The sequence below is a fragment of the Ascidiella aspersa genome, chromosome 8 (assembly GCF_963924565.1).
Source record: "Ascidiella aspersa chromosome 8, kaAscAspe10.2, whole genome shotgun sequence".
Taxonomy (NCBI): Eukaryota; Metazoa; Chordata; class Ascidiacea; order Phlebobranchia; family Ascidiidae; genus Ascidiella; species Ascidiella aspersa.
Window position 1 is genome coordinate 22,563,752 of NC_139454.1, and position 20,529 is coordinate 22,584,280.

General features: G+C 35.9%; 1 protein-coding gene across 1 annotated transcript in view; it reads left to right on the plus strand.

The window, feature by feature from the left end:
* The first annotated feature begins 11,756 nt into the window (after positions 1-11,756).
* The window catches only part of LOC146136907 (uncharacterized), a 52,584-nt gene continuing 43,811 nt past the window's right edge, over positions 11,757-20,529 (plus strand). Inside the window, exons 1-4 of the mRNA XM_083396062.1 lie at positions 11,757-12,434; positions 12,860-13,194; positions 13,903-14,019; positions 14,855-14,934. Coding sequence (XP_083252188.1) covers positions 12,116-12,434; positions 12,860-13,194; positions 13,903-14,019; positions 14,855-14,934 — 851 coding nt within the window. The 5' untranslated portion in view covers positions 11,757-12,115. The remainder of the gene's footprint in view (positions 12,435-12,859; positions 13,195-13,902; positions 14,020-14,854; positions 14,935-20,529) is intronic.

Sequence of the window (20,529 nt, forward strand, 5' to 3'; positions counted from 1 at the left end):
TAAAACAAAACCTGAAAAACACATATATATAGTATAATAAAAGGGAGCTGGTCTAGAATCCTACCACAGTTATTAAATCAACACACAATATTCGGGTTAGGGTGCGAGTTAGCGTTTGGGTGTGGGTGGGTCAAGTAATATTATATTTTAATTATAATGCTTGCCTCACCGTAACCCAAACACTAACCCGCAAGCTTGATGGCACACACGCAAACCTAAATATTTGGCAGCTTTCCTTCAGTGAGTAAATTCACAAATCTCAGTACATACGGTGACATAACATGGTGATTCAAGCTGCTAGTATCAAACTGTATCCAATCAAATAGCATAAAGTATGTGTATCGTGACATCAAGTTAGCCATGAAGTGGGGTAGGAATGAGAAAACTACTCATATCGCTACAGTCAGCTTTCCTTTTTGTTTGACCCACAAATTGTCAGCAGAATGTAGGGCCATAAAAATATTATATATATGCGCATTATATGCTACTCAAACATGTAAAAAAAAGAATAAAAAACCTTCAGTTAACTATGTCATTTTTTTGGCGCTGGCCTACAATCCTACCACAACGCACATTGGGTTAGGGTGGGTCAAGTTATTAATTAATATTATAGTACTTGACCCACCCACACTCATGCAAACGATAACTCGCACCCTAACCCAAAAATTGTGCGTTGTTTTAATAATTGTGGTAGGATTCTAGACCAGCGCCGTTTGAAGTGTTTATAGCATTGCTTTCAGAAATGCAAATGCGTTTTTGTCTCAGTAATGAGTTAAACATTTGCAACCGCATTCTATAGGTAAAATTGAGGGGCCGTGACTTTTTAGTGACACTAAATAGGTGACAGGGTGTCACCGAATCGTAATAGGATGTCACCGATTTGCTGACAGGGTGTCACTAAATAGGTGACAGGGTGTCACTAAATAGGTGACAGGGTGTCACCGAATCAATGACAGGGTGTCATGGAATCGGTGACAAGGTGACAGCAATTCGGTGACACTGTATATTGCAACAGGTGAGACATGACCACCGTGCTATCTGAACTCCACTAAATCGAAGCTAAACAAACTGTTTGCTCTAGAATACCAATTAAAAGGGGGTAAGGTGCTAATCTCAGAAACGCGAAAAAAATTACACCACCTTGTCCACATTAAATGGGTTCCCTAAAGCAGCCATAACCTTGGCGCAAAAGGTTATTCTAGAAAGTTACTCTCTGCATGCTAGTAACTTCATGTGGGTTACATGACGGTTATATCACACCGTCTGAAAGGTAAATGAGGCATCAAAGGCCTTAAAAATCATGGGTTTATAATACCCAGAACATGCTCGCTTGCAGTTACAAATGAGATAAATCTCGCGTTATGTTGGGAATTGGCAACAACGTTTAGCCTTCTGCTCTGTTTTCCTTCTACAATGAAACATAACGGTTAAGTGACGCAGGGATTTTGGACAAATTGGTCGGGTTATTTTGGGTGAGATATAAAACCTCAATCACCAAAACACGTGACCAACGACAATAGCCGCAGTGGCTTTGGCACTTTAGAAGTCACGACTTCTGTAAGTGCTGATTGGGATCTATCCGTTTATTGGTTTTGAGATTAGATATCGCGAGAGGTATTTAACCTCGATCGTAATATTTTCACCTTTAAAACTTTACCAAAACGGCCATAATTTCGCAACAATACCTATAACAGTCTCGTCAAACGATTTTTCTCTGCATTACATCTAATCAAACATCAAATTAACAAGCAATAACGCTGGCATAAACTTTTTAACAAACGTTTCAACAAATCATAACTGATCGGCGTAGCTTAAAAATACTTACAAACGAGAAACTGCGCTATCTAACCAAATTAATTCATACTTTCTATGCAACCTGACAGTATGCATAAAATTTCATTCAGAAGGATTTATTTGCGTGTTGTTATCACGCCGGGGTCACCAATGTATATTTCTACAGGGGAGACATGGCCACCGTGCTATCTGAACTCCACTAAATCGAAACTAAACAAACTGTCGTAGCATTTCAAACTGCATACTGTCTGGTCGCTTATAGATTTATTGTACATTCACATAATTCAACATAGTTCGCTTTCAATGAAATAGCTTAAGCAAGATTCACACCAGACGCGGTTGGCGGCAAGTGGCGCGTTTTTGCGTTCGAAGGCAAGCGACGGGGTATTCACACCAGACGGCGTCATGCCGTGACGGCGTGTTTTTTTCGCTTGAAACGGCTGACGGCAAAGTTAAATCAGATTTAACTTTTCCGTCAGCCGCACTACTTGCAGACTGAAGAGCTGTGTGCAGAACCTTGTTGCAACGGGACAATTTCCTAGTTTTAAGTTAGTTTGCTTGAGGATAGAAGGTTTATGTAATATTTATTTCTGTTAAGGGTACAGTTTGTATTTCCCTAATATTTTTTTTTGAAAAAGTGTCGCAAAAAGAATGAAAGACACGATAAAAGGTGCAATAATGTTGGTTTGATTTAATTATTTGGGTGTTGTGTTGTAGACTTTTGTTTAGATAAACTTTTGCTTAAAAAACAATGGAATTCAATGAAATGCTGATACAATTGGTGCAGGATTCTCCCTGTATATATGATTCTGGTAGATGTTCAATTTGTACATACTTTTAATAACTTGTTTTATATTGTTTCAGGAAAACGTTTACAACATGCTTTGCCGCAATACAGCAACCGTGGGAGAAATCAGAGAGGAAATCCGAGCAGCAAATACAGGGCAACAAAATGATGAGTTCACGAACTTTGGACAATTCGTGGCATCAAGCCTGAGAAAGTTGCCTGAAGAAAAAGCTTATGCTCCAATTGCGTTCATTTCTGAACATCTGCGAAAACAACGATTAAGTTCGCAGTAAAAAGCAATTTTTGTTTAATGTATAGTGTCTTGCACTTTTTGTATGCTTATGTGCACTTTTGTACAGTCTAGTTGTCTTCAATTTCATATACTCGTGTTTTGTTACCTCTTTGTATTTTCTCTTTTCTATCCTGTATAGGGTTGCCAATTTTGTCAATGGAAAATAAAGGACAAAAAATAATATGCATATGTTTTATATATATATATATATATATATTCTTTTTAACAAAATATTTAAACATAACCATTATGGTTGCGTTACATAACTTAAAAGTAACAAAAACGATTTCATTTGCTTCGGTAGCTAGTAAGGCATTTTCACATACATGATACATGCTCTTGATTTTTAATAGATATTCTAAATAATGACGTTTTTGAATGAAATCTAGTACAAAAGATCAAAATAAAGGATATTTGGCGTCCTTTATGAATGTCAAAAAGGACAAGGACAAAAAAGGAAAATAAAGGACTGTCCTTTGTAATAATGGACGGTTGGCAACCCTAATCCTGTATCAAACTGTTTCTGGCTTATCAAACATGAAAATGTGCAAAATCTTTGTTTGTTTTATTGAATATGTACAAAAACAAATTTAACAAAACAGTGAATGAAAAGAACTAGGTTCATATGTAGCAAAGGTAATGCAGAACAAGAAAAATATAACACAAACATTATGCATCATTTACATTCTGTGGATAACAGCATTTTGCCATGGCATCATGATTATTGCCATCAAATCTTGATTATTTGATTCCTTAGTGGGCTTTAATAACAAATTGTTCACATTGCTAAGATATTTGTCTTAATAAATAATAAAACATGCAAGACTATTTGATTCTTTACTGGGGTGGGGTTTAATATACTCCTTCTGTCAAGCACACTGACCCACTTTATTTGGCTATAAGCGTCCAACAACGCAAATAACCATGGACATTGGACACATAAGTTATGAGCCGTTACTTTTCGTGCCCTTTTGACTTTGGCAAAGCCTTTGTTCAGTGCAAGATGATCCATTTCCTATCTCGCTGTGTTTACAAGACAAAAACACTTCGTCGCCGCGTTAGCGCCAAACGCACAGCTGGTGTGAACGCCGTTTTTGCGTCAAACGTTGCGCGGAAGAAACGCGATCAACCGTTGCCGCCGCTTATCGCCAGCCGTCAAGTCAGGCATGGATCTGTTGACTGTTGTTTTTTCATCCAGCAGTAGCGTGACACTTTATAGCACAAGAGCGACTGCGATTAGTTAAGTCGAAATGCTGGCTGGATTTGCCAGAATGGCCAGGAAAGGAAAAGAGTATCGAGGTGAAATATTTAAGACTTTACCAGGCGAACACACTATAATTACAAGCACAAACAGACATGCCTCTTTCCTCTACAATTTCAACCCAAGAAGTTTAGTCATTCTTACCAAAAGACTAAAGCCATTTGAAAACATTAAATCAGTAACATCCAATATTTAATAAACGTTTCTGTTGGGTTTAAAAATGCAACTATAAGCGTGATTAAAGTAGTAATTAGTAGCGCAGTATTTCGAGCTACAAAACACAACATTTTTATTGTAATTTTCAACAAATGTTTTACCTACCTTGATTTGTTCAGTCACAATGGGTTGAATTGAAGAGAGCAACCGTTTAATTTCAACATTACAAAAAAAAGATTGACGACCTACACCGAAAAGCCATCGCAAACTCGCCGAATCTGTCGATCTATGATGCAAGCAGAGCAAGCCAGAAAAACAACTGGCCTGCAGTGAGGTTCGGACTCACGACCTCCGGTCAAGCCGGGACCGTCGCTCTACCAACTGAGCTATGCAGGCTCAGAGAGGAGCGAGTCGAGAAACAACCATGCGCCAATACTTGCACATTTTGTTAGTACGAGCAACTTCACACTGGGGGATCATCAGTCCGTATCAATCAAAAGCCGTAATCGTTGGTCATAAAGCAACTTCCGAGGGGCTAGATCACAGATGCTATTAAACACATATGTTTGTGTGTGTCTTTCATTGACGACCTACTTTTGTTGAGTAATTACCGATTTTAAATCGGCAAATTTTTATTTTCAAGGATTTTTTTCTGATGCAGTTTGGTGCCGGGATTATTTGCTTGAATATTACGTAAATCTAAACAATTGCTGTTACAACCTAAAGTTTAACGTCTGTAAGTGATTGTGGATCGATAAATGTCACAGGTTTCAGCATAACAAATCAAATTAAAGTTATAACTAGGGCCATTTTTATTTTAACCTAAAAAAAAAAAAATTGAACTTTATTATTATCAAATTTTAACTTTATTTTAACGAAATTGCTTGTTTGTAGAGGTCACAGTTCTTCCTTGAATTGATACCAGTTACCCAAACATAATATTACGTCGATTTCAGACCCAAGCGTAATATTATGTCGAAAAGTCAAGGGGTTTTATGGATTATAAAAAGTGCGTCGTGTTTTTTGGCGATAGATTTAGGTAGCTTGTGTTATTTTGTCCTTGTTGAAAGGGCATTTTGCTTCGATTTTCTCCACATGGTGAATTCTAATAAACAGCAAATTAAACAGGGATGAAGTATAGTGTAACCCCCTTCACGCGGCTATAAATAAATCACTACAGAAAAGTGTTTCAACTTATTTATTGTAATACAGCATCATGTAATTTTTAACATTTTCAAGCTTGAAATTTCTGTCTTTTCTCAATAGCTTTTTCAGCATAGAAAATGAGCGTTCAACTGTAGCTGATGTTGGCTGAGCTTTTTGCAGTAACGCATAAGTGGCTGGTGGAATGCTCGAGTTTGAACAGCACATTATTGTTTCCACATCTGAATTGGCTAACCGTTGCTCGATGTAATCTCGAATTGAACAGGGATCCTCGTGAAACTGCATGTTTTTTAATACCTTAAATGCTTCTTCCATGCTGCAGTCACTAGCTTCCAAGAGTTCGACGTTGTTTGTAAACGACTGATAGTTTGAAAGAAGGACAAGGTCTGATGCCAGCTGATTTTCGTTTATAGCCTCCATTGCCCTGGTGACCAAAATTCCACCGCTTGCCCAGTTGTTTACAATTGCACGAACAGCAGGAAGGTGCTCACTGTAGTAAAAAGCAGCTCTAAACCAGGTTGCCCATCTCGTAACCACGGGTAACGGAGGCGGCGGTAAGCCGGCACCACGAAAATCTTTGGACCGGTCTTTGTTTTTAACAGTTGCCGCCTTTACTGTTGCTACGACTGCGTCTATGTTTTTGAAGTACGCACGGACTCGCATTGCGCAGTTGTGCAGTAAGTGTGCTAAGCAAGTGACGTGAAGTAAATAGGGATAAAATTCTTTGAGTGTCCTGCCGGCAAGAATCATGTATCTCTCAGCATCCGTCAAAAGCAAAGCAAAATGTCTACGCTTAGTACCGAGTTTTCGTAAGATATCGTCCACAGTGTGAATAATGCTTCTGCTGTTAATGCTACCATCACGAGCAAGACAATCAATCAGGAAGGTTTGAGTAGGAGTTTTTAGACTTCCTACAAGCACGTTGATGTACTTTTGCCCAGCCACATCCGCCTCATCTACGACCATGAAAATTTTTTTATCACATACTAAATCACGGATTTCATTTTCTTTTTGCCTTGCTAGCGTGGCAACGCTAGCTCGAGCAGCAGTCTCAACAGGCAAATTCTTTCCTGCAGTGGTAAACAAGGATTTTAAAGCTGGATGATTAAGCTTATGTAGAGGAATGTCAGCGGATAAAAATGCAGAAACTACCATGTCAGTAAATTTTTTCGTTGGGGCTTGTTCAATAAAAGTTTGCCTTGATTGCGATGCTTGTTTTTGCTCCAATCCAGCTTGATGGCGTTTACCATTCCTGTGGCTTTTAACAAAATGATTTTTATCGAACTTCACTAAGACCTCGCAAAAATTGCACCTTAAATCACCTCCGGGAGTTGCATTAAATTCATCACGAAAATCTCTACAGATCTGTCTAACTTTTGCTGAAGACGATTTAGCTTGCTTAGGCATTTTTGTATTACACAATGTTAGTAGGCTATTTCTAAAATCCAAACTGTTGATTTTCGAAAAGACCACGTTTATGAAGAGGAATTGTTTTATAAGAATTATTTAAATACGTAACAATGAATAAACAATGGACAATTTGCGATTAAAGTTACTGCTGATCCTAGTGGGCATTGTGACATATTCCTGCTTTTATGAGTTAATATGGTTTAATTGTGTCGCAGTTCCCGATTTACAATGCTTCCACGACGATTTTTAGAAAAAATTACTCCCAAGAAACACAAAAACTTTGTCAAATGCCATAATTTGACAAATTTTAACTTTATTACAAAATTTTAACTTTATTGCAAATTTTAACTTTATTTTAACCTATAAACTTCTTAGAAACAGTCCCCTAGGTGCTGAAAACAACTTTATTCTTTGTTTCGTGGACAGACGAGTTCCTTAAAAAATTTTAACTTTATTGACTTTTGCGGGCCCTAGTCATAACATACTGATTGCCTTAATAGAAATAAGTTTTAATGTTTCCAACTTAAGACTTATATGTTTAGAAACTCCTTGATGTCTGTTACCGCTCAAAATTTCGCATTTAATGCGGCGGTTTTAATTTTATCTGATTTTCAGTTTCAAACGAGATTTTACTTACATTCGACGCAATATGATCCAGGGATTTAGTATCAGCTTTAAGGTTTTATGTTTGTGAGTGGTTCCAAAATTGCCTTTGGTTACATACTTTGTTGCATTGTATAAAAAACTTTAATAGCAATTACCTGAGTGAAAATAAAAATTAAATTACGCATTTTGCCTTAATTAAAATTAATTACTTTTAGGTTAAAGACTTCTTGAAGTATTTTACCTCGCAAAGTTAAGGTAGAGTTCGCAAAATTTCGCATTTAATGCGGCGGTTTTAATCGTAGCCAATTTTTAATTTCAAACGCGATTTTACTTTCGTTGGACGCAATATGGTACCAGGATTACGTATTTGCTGAATATTACGTAATGCGAACACGCAGTATGGTACCAGGATTACGTATTTGCTGAATATTACGTAATGCGAACCATGGCTGCTATACAACTTAAGGTTTTACGTTAGTGAGTGCTTCCCTATTGATAAAAATCAGGTGGCACTGTATAAAGACAAATTGTATTGGATTCTCGTCCAGCTTTCGCACAACCGTGCTTCATCACCTATTCATATATGTCACTGGTTTTCGTTACGTAAAATATGTTTGACGTGCTTAGCCGTTGGGTATTTAGTCGTTTCATTTCAAATAAGCACACATTATTTGCAATTTTGTTTCAACAAAATGTAAAATATTAGTTTGCGAAGACCAACAATTAGATGGTTCACAGTCACGCAGATTAATGCGTAAATTTATAACACGCCATCCGATTGAATGCTGCTTTCACACAGGCTAAACAATGTGACTCCATTTGTGTGAAAGCTTTAGTTAACCCTTTTCAGGCACAATAAGCAAATAAAAAATAGTCAAGGGACGATCAACATATATGCTAACAATTAACGATTAGAGAAAAATGTTTTATTTAGAAAAAATTGAAATGTTTACCACTTTACACACTATTTAGAACTCAAGCCGGGATATTGCGCTATCCGTAACATGTTACCTTTTTGAATCATATCCTTGTAAATGAAAATATTTTCAAATTTTAACCAAATGACAAGCACTATTTTTGTTATTTGAGTACAATTTGACCCAATTTAAATACCATGAAACATTTAGGTACGCACCCGATGAAGAGTAACAAAATGCTTGAAAGCCACGCGTTTTTATTTTGAAATTGTTAGTGGAAATTTATTACGGCCCGCCGAGAACTTCCTGGGTTTGGTTTGGTTAAGGTTGCCGACCCCTAACTTAGACAAACCACTTTTAAAAATAGTGCCCTGAATAATACCCCCTGACAAAATATCAAACAACCGCAACGCCGTTAATTTAATTAGTTGCATTAAATTCTTTTGTATTAGGTCTACAGTAAGTTTATTTGCAGTGTTCAACATGCGTCCCGGATTGACGTTTCTAAAAAATGGCAAGCCTAAGTATAGCGTCACTGTAGTGTGTACAGGTGTATAGCATGAATATATCGTCGTTTGCTACTTTCACTTACGTTATTAATAAATGCGCAAATGCGTATAGGTAATACTTGAAAAAAAAAAGCATTTTAAAATTTATTCTGTTTTTGTATTTTATTTCATTTGATGTGAAACGTTGAATGTCGAGTGAGCCTTAATTAAAGCGTTTTTTTAATTATATGGTAAAGCGTGTTGTCTACTATGTACATCATCGTTATATTTTATTGAATTCAATTATTGCAAAGAGCGCTTCAGCTTAACGTTTTTTTGCTGGATTAAATTACGTTCAGACTTTGTGTACTGAAAATGGAGTTTATAGTGGCGACCAGTAAGTTATTTTTTAGACGCTAGACGCCGCACTTTGACACACCATGCGTTAAAAGTGGTGTATTGCGGATTTTGTTCGGGATAATTCAAACCTTCTCTACTCGGATTCAATATCAATTGACCAGTTGTATTTCACTGCTTCTCTGCTAAGAGTGTAGTATTGCAAACAAGGTAATTCAAAATCATTTAACTCCCAGTCAGGTTGTTTTTCAAAAAATTGCGTCTAATCAAGTCATTTTTGCATTTTATAATAAAAAAATTGACTTGCTTGCAAGAAAGAATTATTACGAAATAACTTTAGTTTTTTGTTTGTTTCAGTGCAATTAAAAGGCTAATTGTACAATCGTTTGATAAACTAAGCTGTTTCACCTAAAAATGTATAGACATGTCGTCAAGTATACATTACGTTAAAAAAAATATTAACATATAATTATAAACCATATGTTTAAACTTGTAAATTTAAATACTTTTTATTCTCGCGCCAAAAAACGTGATTAATTGTCTTTACCGCTATTGCAGACTTTGGGTTATCAAAAATTTATAGTAAACGACATTGCATCACCCATACATTACGCCAACAAGTTTCCTAAACGGAAAGGGTGGGCCTTCTGGCAAAAAGGCAGGTCTAGGCATGACCTACTGGGGCCATTGTTTCAATTTGAACAACCCCCTAAAATTGCGCCATTTTGACGGCAATGGTTTTGTTTTCATTTAAGATTTTTTGTTGTTATTGTATCTCAACGATTTACCCGTGGGAAAATAATTGCTGTGCTGATTTTTTAAAAGAACCCGTGTTTCGTCCGTGTGACTATTGCTCAACCAAAGCTTGTTTTAAATGGGCGGCCACAGAACAGATTTAAAGAGATAGGTGCAACTGAAAAGGTGTCCTTTCCACCCACTAATGTCCTATGATGTGTACTGCCGTACAGTCATTCTACCAGAAGTCCCTCGAAATCAGGTGAAGGGTTTTTCGCCTATGTTTTGTATTGTCATTTCCTCGCCATATCGGATAGCTTTTGAAATCTGATCTGAAGGCGTCGGGCTCTGGGCTTTTTAAGTGACAAATACAACATTGTATTATTATAGCTGTCCCCTTTTGTATAGGCTGGATCACGCAGCAACCCACAGGCTTTGCGTATGAAAGTTTAGAAAGCTTTCGAAACGCGAATTTTTAAGGGCCTGTCCCTGGTTTAGTCACGATTCAAAAAGAGGCGTTACTTGGCACCAATGACAACACATGCTAGTTGTGAAGTTATACAGTGTCGGGTGGCGCTTTCGTGTTGACCGTTGTATATACCATATATAAGGACCAGCGGCGGCGGGAAAAACGACTCATTTCGTATTGAGTCATCAAAGGAGCAAAAGCGTTTGAACTAGACATGAGTGCTGAAAAGTTAGGAAGTGGGTCTAGCTCTGTCCGTTTGCCTTGTATATCAGTTAGTAACATGTTACGTAATTCAAAGTCTGTGTGTGACTGTTACTAACATGTTATAATTATGTTTGTCTTTAGATGTTGTGTTTAGATGTTGTATTTACCTTGCGTCATTATTTTATAGTTTGACAACTCAGTAACCTTTTAACCTTGTTATCCCAGTGTTAAAGACGACTGGAATTTCCAGTTAGAAAGTGTAGGTCACCGGTCCGACTTTAAAAAAAATACGTCAGCAGACCTAAACAAATTGTAGTTTTGCATGTTTGCTGTTCAGCTGTTGTAAACGTGCTAACTGAATGTTTGCACATGGACAAAGTTCACAATTTATATACGTTTATAGTGCCTGCTGGTGCTGGTGTTGTAGAAGAGAGTAACATTTATCTGCTCACGTTATTATACTTTGAAAAAACTTGATTTGCATTTGTAGAATAAAGCAAATGTGATAAGTAAATAAAGGTTGCTTGTAGTTAGAAGTTCAGGTTCGTAAATGTATGGCTTTTCAGTTATTTACAATATGTATGAGTTTGACACTGTACAAACTTGAAAATTTGGTTGAATCCAAATTGGAAGAGTTTATTTATGTTTAGGTTAAGTCTGTATTTGAAAAAATGTGGTATTTAGGTTGACGATGGTTAAATAAAGGATGTATTGCTAAAATATTTCTATACATATACTATATTGCTTATTTAGTAGGCAGGCCCTGTGTTACTGCAAGTATTCAGACCATGTGCTCTAGTGATTATCAGTTTAACTAGACGCCGGTAGATAATTCCCCAGGGATAATCACCACTCACCAACATTCTGTCAATTATGTCTTTATTTTTTGAAACACTTCTAAGTAATAAAAATCAATTATGATAAAACACATTAATGCTGATATCTGAATGAGTTTTGTCCAGTTTAATGTTTATCAGTTTAGTTTTTATAGTTTTGTGTCACTTTTGAGAACACTGGTTGAAGATTTAAAAACTGCCAGTATATTATGATAACACTAAAATATGTAAACAAGTAAGTTTTAATTTAAGTATAGTTGTTATTGATTTAGGGACCAAACAATTATATAACTAAATACAAAATATTTAAAATGAATTCAAGTTTACCTACTTCAGTATGGGTTCTGATATTCTTATTATGTCTTACTTCAACCTCCAACCATTATGCTCCAAAATTCAGGTTTATTTTAAACTATAAATTTTCTGTATAGGCTTTGATGTTCTTTGTACTTCTAAGTCTAACTACACCCAGCCATTGTTCTCCAAATGTTTATTCAATTTTTAATTTCAGTTTTTATTGATTTAGGTGCTAAAAAATATCCAACTGAACTGAATATAAACAGTTATACAACTGTGGAGTAAAACATCGCAAAAACAGTATCTTTTTCTTGCCACAACCATCAAAACTACCTTGAATTTATGTTTGCTCCCAATGTGTCTGCAATGATGCACGTTCCGAAGCGGAGTGGGTCGCAAGTCGAAGGTCGACATAAAACGATGAACAATAACAACAATGCGAACAACAATCACAACAATCGTCAAACCTCCCCTGTCAGGGGCCAGGGGGAAGCCAGGGCCGCAGCCGATTCTGCCGATACCGCCGAAAATGAGGATGACATCTCAAGGCGCAAAAGTCCCGATCAGGTTTGGGCAGAGTCAAAGAAAGTCGTCGAGTCGTTTTTGAAACGGAGTCTGAGCCAAAACGCTAAGACCTCGGTTGAGACATTTCATCCAGAAGGTAATGATTTTATGTTTGAAAACTTGTATGGAATATAATATATTTATTATACTCTATAGAGATTTGTATGCAAACTGAATGACCATAAAACCTACTAATGCGAACAGTTGTATTTTTAGCTTTTTTAACTAATATTGCCGGTTGTAAGTTACATTTTTAAAATACCTTTGATTGAAAAAGTATGTGATTTATTTCGGAATTTTTATTTAGAAAGGATAGTATTTTTATTTTTTTTCTATTGTTGGGAAAATTAAATATAAATTTCCTGGCTATAACAGCTGGGAATAAATACATTTATTTATATGTTATCAGAAAAATAGGTTAATAAAATACTCTTCTTACTACCATCAAAAGGAGGTAGTTTATACAAATTTTTTAGACCAAATAAATGCTTATTAGACCCTTCACATTCTGTTTTTCTGCAGGTTACCACAAACTAAAGAGAGATGGCCGACTTGCCTTTTACCAGCGACAGCAGAGCAAGCCAGAGCAGGGTGTTCTGACTCGACGTGAATCCGCATTCGGTGATTTGCTTCGCCCCGCAACTCTTCCTTCGAGACCCTCGCTCAACGAATTGACAAGCGAGGCGAAAAAGAAATTCCAGAGTGAAGTTTCGGAGGACGAGCCGTATCAGTTGAGCTCCTCGAACCAGGATGTGTGGACATCTTCTTGGCAAGCGGGAGTGGAAGTGGTCGACAAGAGTCCGATGATCGAAAACCTGCTAATGGGAGACGAAATCGAGAGTCAGTTTCACTCTTCGGTAAGCTTTTTAATTTTGAGCTTAAAACTTTTGGAAGCGCTGCATACCACCTGGTTTAAAAAAATATATTTTGAAAAATATTTTGTTTGGGAAATTTTAGCCGATTTTATTTCCAGCTCAATCTTTTACTGGCGCTGCATATCACATGGTTTAAGAAAAAAATATTTAAAATATTTATTTTTTGTAAAGGCAATTTCAAACCTAGCTCCCAACTCTGGCTGTAGATTTTAAATTTTTATTTTGATTTAATGTGGCAAAGCATAAATATGGCATCCACATTACACTTTTGGTAATTGAACTGAAAGCTGGTTGTGTTGCACAGGTTTAGAACCACTGTAATAGAATGTGTGGCTAAACAAAATTTGTTTGCATAATAATCCATGACAAACAAATTTATGTTATTTATTTAATAATCCCACATGTATTTTAAATTGCTAATTTATACTCCTTTTAAAATAATAAAACTTTCTAATTGTAAAAAGTTTAGGTGCATTTTTGGTATAGGCCATCGCTTTTAAATTTTAACATAAATAATTGATAAAACTTTTTATTGTTAAAAAATAGCTTGTATTTTGGTTACGGTCTATAGTTTTAAATTTTAGCTGAAATACTAATTGATAAAACTTTCAAATTGTAAAAAAAATTAGTTGCATTCTTTGTTTGTGGTCCATAGCTTTTAAATTCTAACTAAGTTTTGTTTTAATGCAGGACTCTGCTGTGAGTGCGAGTGAAGAAACAAGCACGATGCGGCGACGAAAAAGCTTCACCACGGCAATCACAAGAAAGTCAGTGATTAGTTACATGGAGAAGAAAAGACAGAGAGAGGTAAATTTTGTCTTTCGTACAGTAACGTTTTTTTTTAATTTCTCAAAGTATGTCAAACTATAGTACTTCTGTAAGTACACTAGAGAATTAGCAAGAAATCTTTGTAAGCAAGACTTGTCTTTTAAAATCACCAATGCCACGCCTTATAAAACTGCTTGCTTTCAACATTTCTATTCTTTGTGTTTGATGTTATCAATGAAGGAACTATCGGCGATCCTTTCCTTCCTCAGTTGATAAAACAATAATATTATTATTATTATTATTTTGGTTAATATCGAGATCTAAGCCTGCTCCGACATTTCTTGCTTTCAAGTAATAACATTTATTTAAAAATAAGTTATATGCCAATTCAGCACCATTTTAATTTGTTTACACTTATTTTGGTATATTTAGAAGTATTCGGTATATATTTTAGAAATGTTTTTTTTTAAACGTTTCAAATGAATTTTAAGATAATGGCTTGAGGTTGTAGTTGGACGTAGAATAAATTTTAAAAGTCAAACAAAAGACATAAATTAAAATTTGTTTGAGACCTTCAAAATGTTACTTACTTGTGTATGTGCTCTAAGAAACCTGCTGTTTTTGATCATCAACAAGCCTTCATGGACCCCCTAAAACTTGTCCATGTTACCCCCAAGGGGTCCCCAGACCCCAGATTAATATCCCTGTTCTAGATGTACACATGTATCTTAAATCAACTTGGTCAATCAGCTTTTTTCTAAAACGCTAAATCCCTAACTAATGTGATGCCCAATATTAAATAAAGTTTTAAATACAAAATATACTACTTTAGTTTTTGTGAACTTAATCGATGACATTTTTTTGTTTGTTTCAGAGCTCTGGCGAGGGCAGTTCATCTACAGCGGTTACTCCAACTAGAAAATCCAAAACTCCAGATCTCACAAGGAAGTTCAGGTATATAGCGTACATGTACAGACATTCTAGCTATGTTGTGGTAATACCAGGAAATAGGACCACTGGTGTATTTCAGAACAACAAACTCTGGCCAGTTGTATTCGCATCTTGTATTGAGTTATATTTTTTTCTTTCAATTTACACAGTCTAAACGCTTATTTATCAATCAAAAAATTTTGGCCGTGTGTATAATATATAATTTATAATATTTTTGTTTAAAAATATGTTTTAGGTTTTAGAAATCTATTTTTTTTTAGCAGAATTACGTGTGTGTATATTTTAAATTTTTTTGCAAAAAGGGGGCTTTTTTTTCTTCAGCATTTCTTTTGGCTTTGCGAAATTCCGGTAATTTTTTTTTCAATTTTTTTCTGACAATTGAGCAGCAATATGAACTCTGCTCGGCTGGATTTGTGGAATTCCTTGTACATTGTGATTTTCTCTTCCTATAGCTTGCGGTTGATTTCTTAAATTTTTTGGTTTTGATTTGTGAAGGTCATGAGTATGAGTGTGGTCGAGATCATGACACACAGAACTTCCTTGTATAAACAGTAAAAATTGTGTGTTTTTAAACTGGTTGAAAAAATGTACAGTATATGCATTTATTTCATTTGTAAAATATTTTTCGTCTTTTTTTTTTTTTGCTTTTTGCAGTTAAAAAGGTTAAAAATGCAAAACTAGTCACAAACAAATTACAACATAAAATAGGAACAGAAACAGTCTCCTTCATATTGTACATTGCTTGCTGTGTAACCCATGTTCACAATAACCCCACAAAACAAACACCGGCTCTCGTGTTTCAAGCGTCGCAATTTCGCCATTGTACACCGATTGTTTTGTTTGATCATAAGTGTGACGTACATTGTTCGCGCGCTACATTATGACGTAACGGTATTCCATCGGCGAGCGCGATTTACATGATCGTGAAACTTTAATGCGGCCGTTAGATAAATCATCGGAGCAATTGGTGGGCCTTAATTTTATTTTTATCTTCAAAACAAGGGAATTTTTTCCCCGAAGAATTTAAACCGCAGGATTAGTTCTTCGCGTTTTCTGTCCAATTGTTAAAATTCTTCCGTTCTTGTTACGGATTTCTGCGCAAACTTAAATAACACAAAAAAACTGTTAAATTCTGCATGAGTATGCCCCTAAATCGCTAAAAAAAATCTTTCTTTCCAAACCTAAAAGATTTTTTTATTTACTTCATCAGGTTGGTATCGGTGCCGACCCAGAGTTAGTTTAAAAGTAAATTAAACAAAAAAAATATTATTATAACAATCCATAATACACAGGCTTCTTAAAGTACAAAACAAAGCCCAGCCTAATAATCTGGAATACACTGCCATTGTGCATATCAAGTTAAATTGATGCTTAACCATTGTAATGACGTCATTCGATAACTGGATCTGATCGATACTATTTTCTCTAAATTTCGGGTACCGTTATCGAAATAAAACACCTGGTATCGAATCCTTAGTTTTAATATAAAAAAAATCATGAAAACACACGCCAAAGTGATTTTTTCGTGCGTTTTGCGAAATTGCGGTAATTTACCTGCAGAATCGGCGTTTATGGATTTTTTTAAAATTTCTATTCTTATATTTATTTGGCTTCGTAATTGACGCTGGTAGCTAAGAACCTTATCATTATCATTACAAGCGCAATTATACCTCACTAATTTTAATACAAAAGAAAAGAATTTTCGCGCGTGTTGAGAAATTGCCCGTGATTAACCTGCACATACATACACGTTGCATTTTTTGCGTGTCAAGTCTGTCCTGCGCGTTATTGTACACGTTATCGTCTGACGCAATTGGCTTTGCGTGCGCAGTAAACGCTCGTTAACATCGTAACGCTGTGTTCGGCACGTGCGTAACGTAGTAATAACACTGGCCTGAAAATAGCCACGCATTGTAGTTGGTTCGACTTTGCGGCAGCAAAAGTAAAAGCACCTAACTGTCTATATTCGATACTTAAAGCTAGGGATGTCTGATAATATCGGATCGGAGCCGATACCCGATACCAAGTGCTATTATCGGTACTCGTCCGATAATAGAGTGGTATCGGTGCCAATTTGATATTAATATAGGAAATTAGTTATTAATTTAGAAATGTCTGCCATGATTTGCGATCAAACGAAGCAGTTCCTATTTAAAAAAACTAAACTTAATTTGTAATTATAAAAATAGTGGATTAACTGAAATTCCTATCGCTAAATCAATTTGGGCCTAAAAACCAAAACTTAATTATTGTTGAACGTTTCAATTTCCATTTTGCCTATAAACATAATAATGACGTCATTAGGTATCGAATCGAATTGCGATACTTCTTTCTCTCTAAAATATCGGGTATCGGTTTCAAAATGAAATTTATATTATCTGGCACCTTCACTTAAAACCATGAGACGCTTAATTAAAAAGTTATAAAATGTAAATAAACCTAAAACGGGTTGTAATTTCCTTCCTCTGATAAACACGATTTTAACTGCCTACACGTTAAATTGGAAACTCTTGATGATAGAAATATAGCAATGTGCTTGTTTCTTTTAAAATGAACCCCTTCAATTAAAAAGGGTCACTTCACAAATGTAAAAAAAATCATGCCGCCTTTTTTAAATTAAAACTTTCAACTCAAATCTAAGATTGCGCATCCAATAACAACCATGACAATATTTGACCCCTTTCATAAATTTCACTAAAAACCTTTTATTTGTCAGTTTTACTAAAGTCGTTGTTCCAATGTCGAAAGTAGTGCGACCTTTTAAAACGACGCTCAGTTAATTTCTTTCGACCACGTGCGATTTATTATTAATGGCTTCGCACATTCGCGAGGCGCAATTGGCGTAATGCACACGAAACAGGTAAGCCTGTCATCTGGTGAACACATTAAACCGGATCTTCAACACCGCCCTGTTCTATATATAACTGTAGCACACACCCTTACAGGTTAATTAGCATTGCTAGCGATGCCGGGTGCCACACAAATAAAGTCAATTCACATTAGCGCATGTTTCTCTATATATCATCTTTGTAACTGGTCTTACGGGCAATCAGGTGACACTATGTAAAGACAAATTGTATTGAAATTTTGAAAAGCTTTCGCACAACCGTGCTTCATCAGGTTAAAGTGGAAATGAAAGAAATTAAAATGCACTAAGTAGAAAAACAGCGCGATTCGAAAATTCAATTAAATTTTGTTTAAATAGTGCCTGATTACCCTATTCCCTATATAACCGTGCCAGGGGTCTTAAACTCTTTTTAAAAGCGGACCCCGAAACAGTGGACTATAGGGTTGGCATGAGATTTTAAAGAGAAGACGTCATAAAACAAATAAACTTAAGTAACCTGCTGTTTTCGGTCGAACTTGTGGGAAAATATAAAACAAACAACTTGTCTAAACACACTTAATGCCCAGGCGGCAAAGCGTTTTTTTCAAGCCAATCCTCTTTATCATTATCGTTTAAAAACTATGCACTAAGATTTCTATTAGGCTTTAATGTACGCCCAAAATGAACCCAAAAAAACTAATCCACGTACCCCGGTTTACGAACCCCAGCCTATCCCCAAAATTAACTCCATTTTATAAAATATAGACAAATATGTTAAATCATGTACCTTCCAAAACGAATCCACATACCCCAAATGAGTCAATGGACCCACTTTTAAGAACCCCTCAACTATTTAAAACACTTTCAGTCCCTTGTTAGTGAAAACTGTACCCGGTGCAAATTGTTACTATTAAACGCAGCATTACATCGCTTACCTTATATTGTTTTCCGTTTAGAACTACTACACACCGCATGTCATGACAATTAGCATCGATCGTTAATAGTGCTTATAACGGCCTCACCGGTTTGAGCTTTAGTAACTTTTGAACGATATCGCGTGATTTTTTGCACGATTTGCAAGACGAAGTATATGTTGTGCTTTTTGCACGGCACTGTAAGAGTTTATTTTTGAAATATACGCAACGGTCTGTATATAAAGTTCCGAAGCTCTATAAGTAAAAACATTTGTTTATGACTGGTTAGATTAGCCGTATATACTTGAGAAAAGCAAAGCATTCGTTTTATGTTTGACCGCTTTGTGGGTATTTAAAGTTGATTGTTACATTTATTAGTTTGTGACTGGTTAGCTTAGCCGATGTATACTTTCTTAGCAAGCATAGGAAAACTTACGAAGCATATAAAATCTTACCAAGCATAGGAAAACTTAAATCCGTTTTGTTTTGTGTTTCACTTTGTGGGTATTTATAAATAACAAGTGGTTTGTGATAACTGATAAGTTTAAGTTTTGTCGATAGTAACATTTTGCCAAAAACTACGGAACCATCGGTAAAAACTAAAGGTTATGCGAATTCGTGGACGCTTTTTCGAATCTCGTTTAAGGCCGATTGCTGCAATTAGACTTTATTAATATTTACGTTCTTCTGAATAGCTAAGTAGCATTTGATGTATTCGTCGCTAAACTAAATGTTATGCTGAGAGAGTTCTATGATACTATACTTTTCTTTTTAATATTTAGTTTGGTAACCGTTAACGAATGTCATTCTTTGATGGTAACCGTGTTTGTCTAATTTCAAATCTGGAAATTTGCTGGCACTGTTTAACGACAAATGGTAGTAAAATAAGGACTTTCATTTCGACGTTGACCTAATGAAGCACGGTTGTGCGAAAGCTTTTCAAATTTCAATACAATTTGTCGTGCCACCATATTTCCACGTTATAAAATAGTGCCAGCATTTTTTCCACGTATAGTGGCACCATATTTCCACATTTCGGCGAAATGCCCGGATATCACTTTATTGAACTTTCCAAATGACCCTATTTTTCAACCGTGCTTCATCAGGTCAAAGTAGAAAAGAGTTTTTTTTTTTTGATAAAGCACGGTTGTGCCCAAGCTTGTCGAGTATTTCAATATAATTTTAAATAGTGCCACCTGATTACACTTGTTTAAATTCGTTTACAGCGCTGTGTATCAGTAATTAAAAAAACACAGTTTCACATTAAAATCAACTACAAAAGAATCCCCGCCCAATGGCGACGCGATTATAAAGTGACGTTACTTTGTTTGCAATTCGACATCAAATAGACGCGACAGAAAAACCCAAACATCCTTTGTTTTACTCTTAAGTCCGCCTCCATCGAAAACTCAAGTGCTTCTTACTAATATAAACATCAACCTTCAAAAATGTAAAGCACCCTTGCTCAGGGTGCCCAGGTGCTCTGACTAACGCTTTCGCCATCGGCACTGTTACGTCATAAGGCCAAGCGCGGGTCGAGCCTTGTTGTGACGTCACCGCCTAGTCGTCACGCGTCGTTGCGTCCCACCTTTCGACAGTGTTCTTGCTTCGCGCGTCTATTTGTCTATTTATAGTAACAGCTTAGCGCGCGGATTAGGTTGTTATTTTTAGTATGTGGGGCCGTTTTGCGATTTTTTTTAATGCAGAACAGTCTAAAAAACAGGAATTGTGAAACCCTGGAAATGTTCAAAATATGTTATTTAAAAAAGATTAACAAATAAAACCTAAAAATAGCATTCTTAAAACTTGCAATTCTAAAATTTTGTAGTCCGAAAACTTGGAACTGTCAAAAAAAAG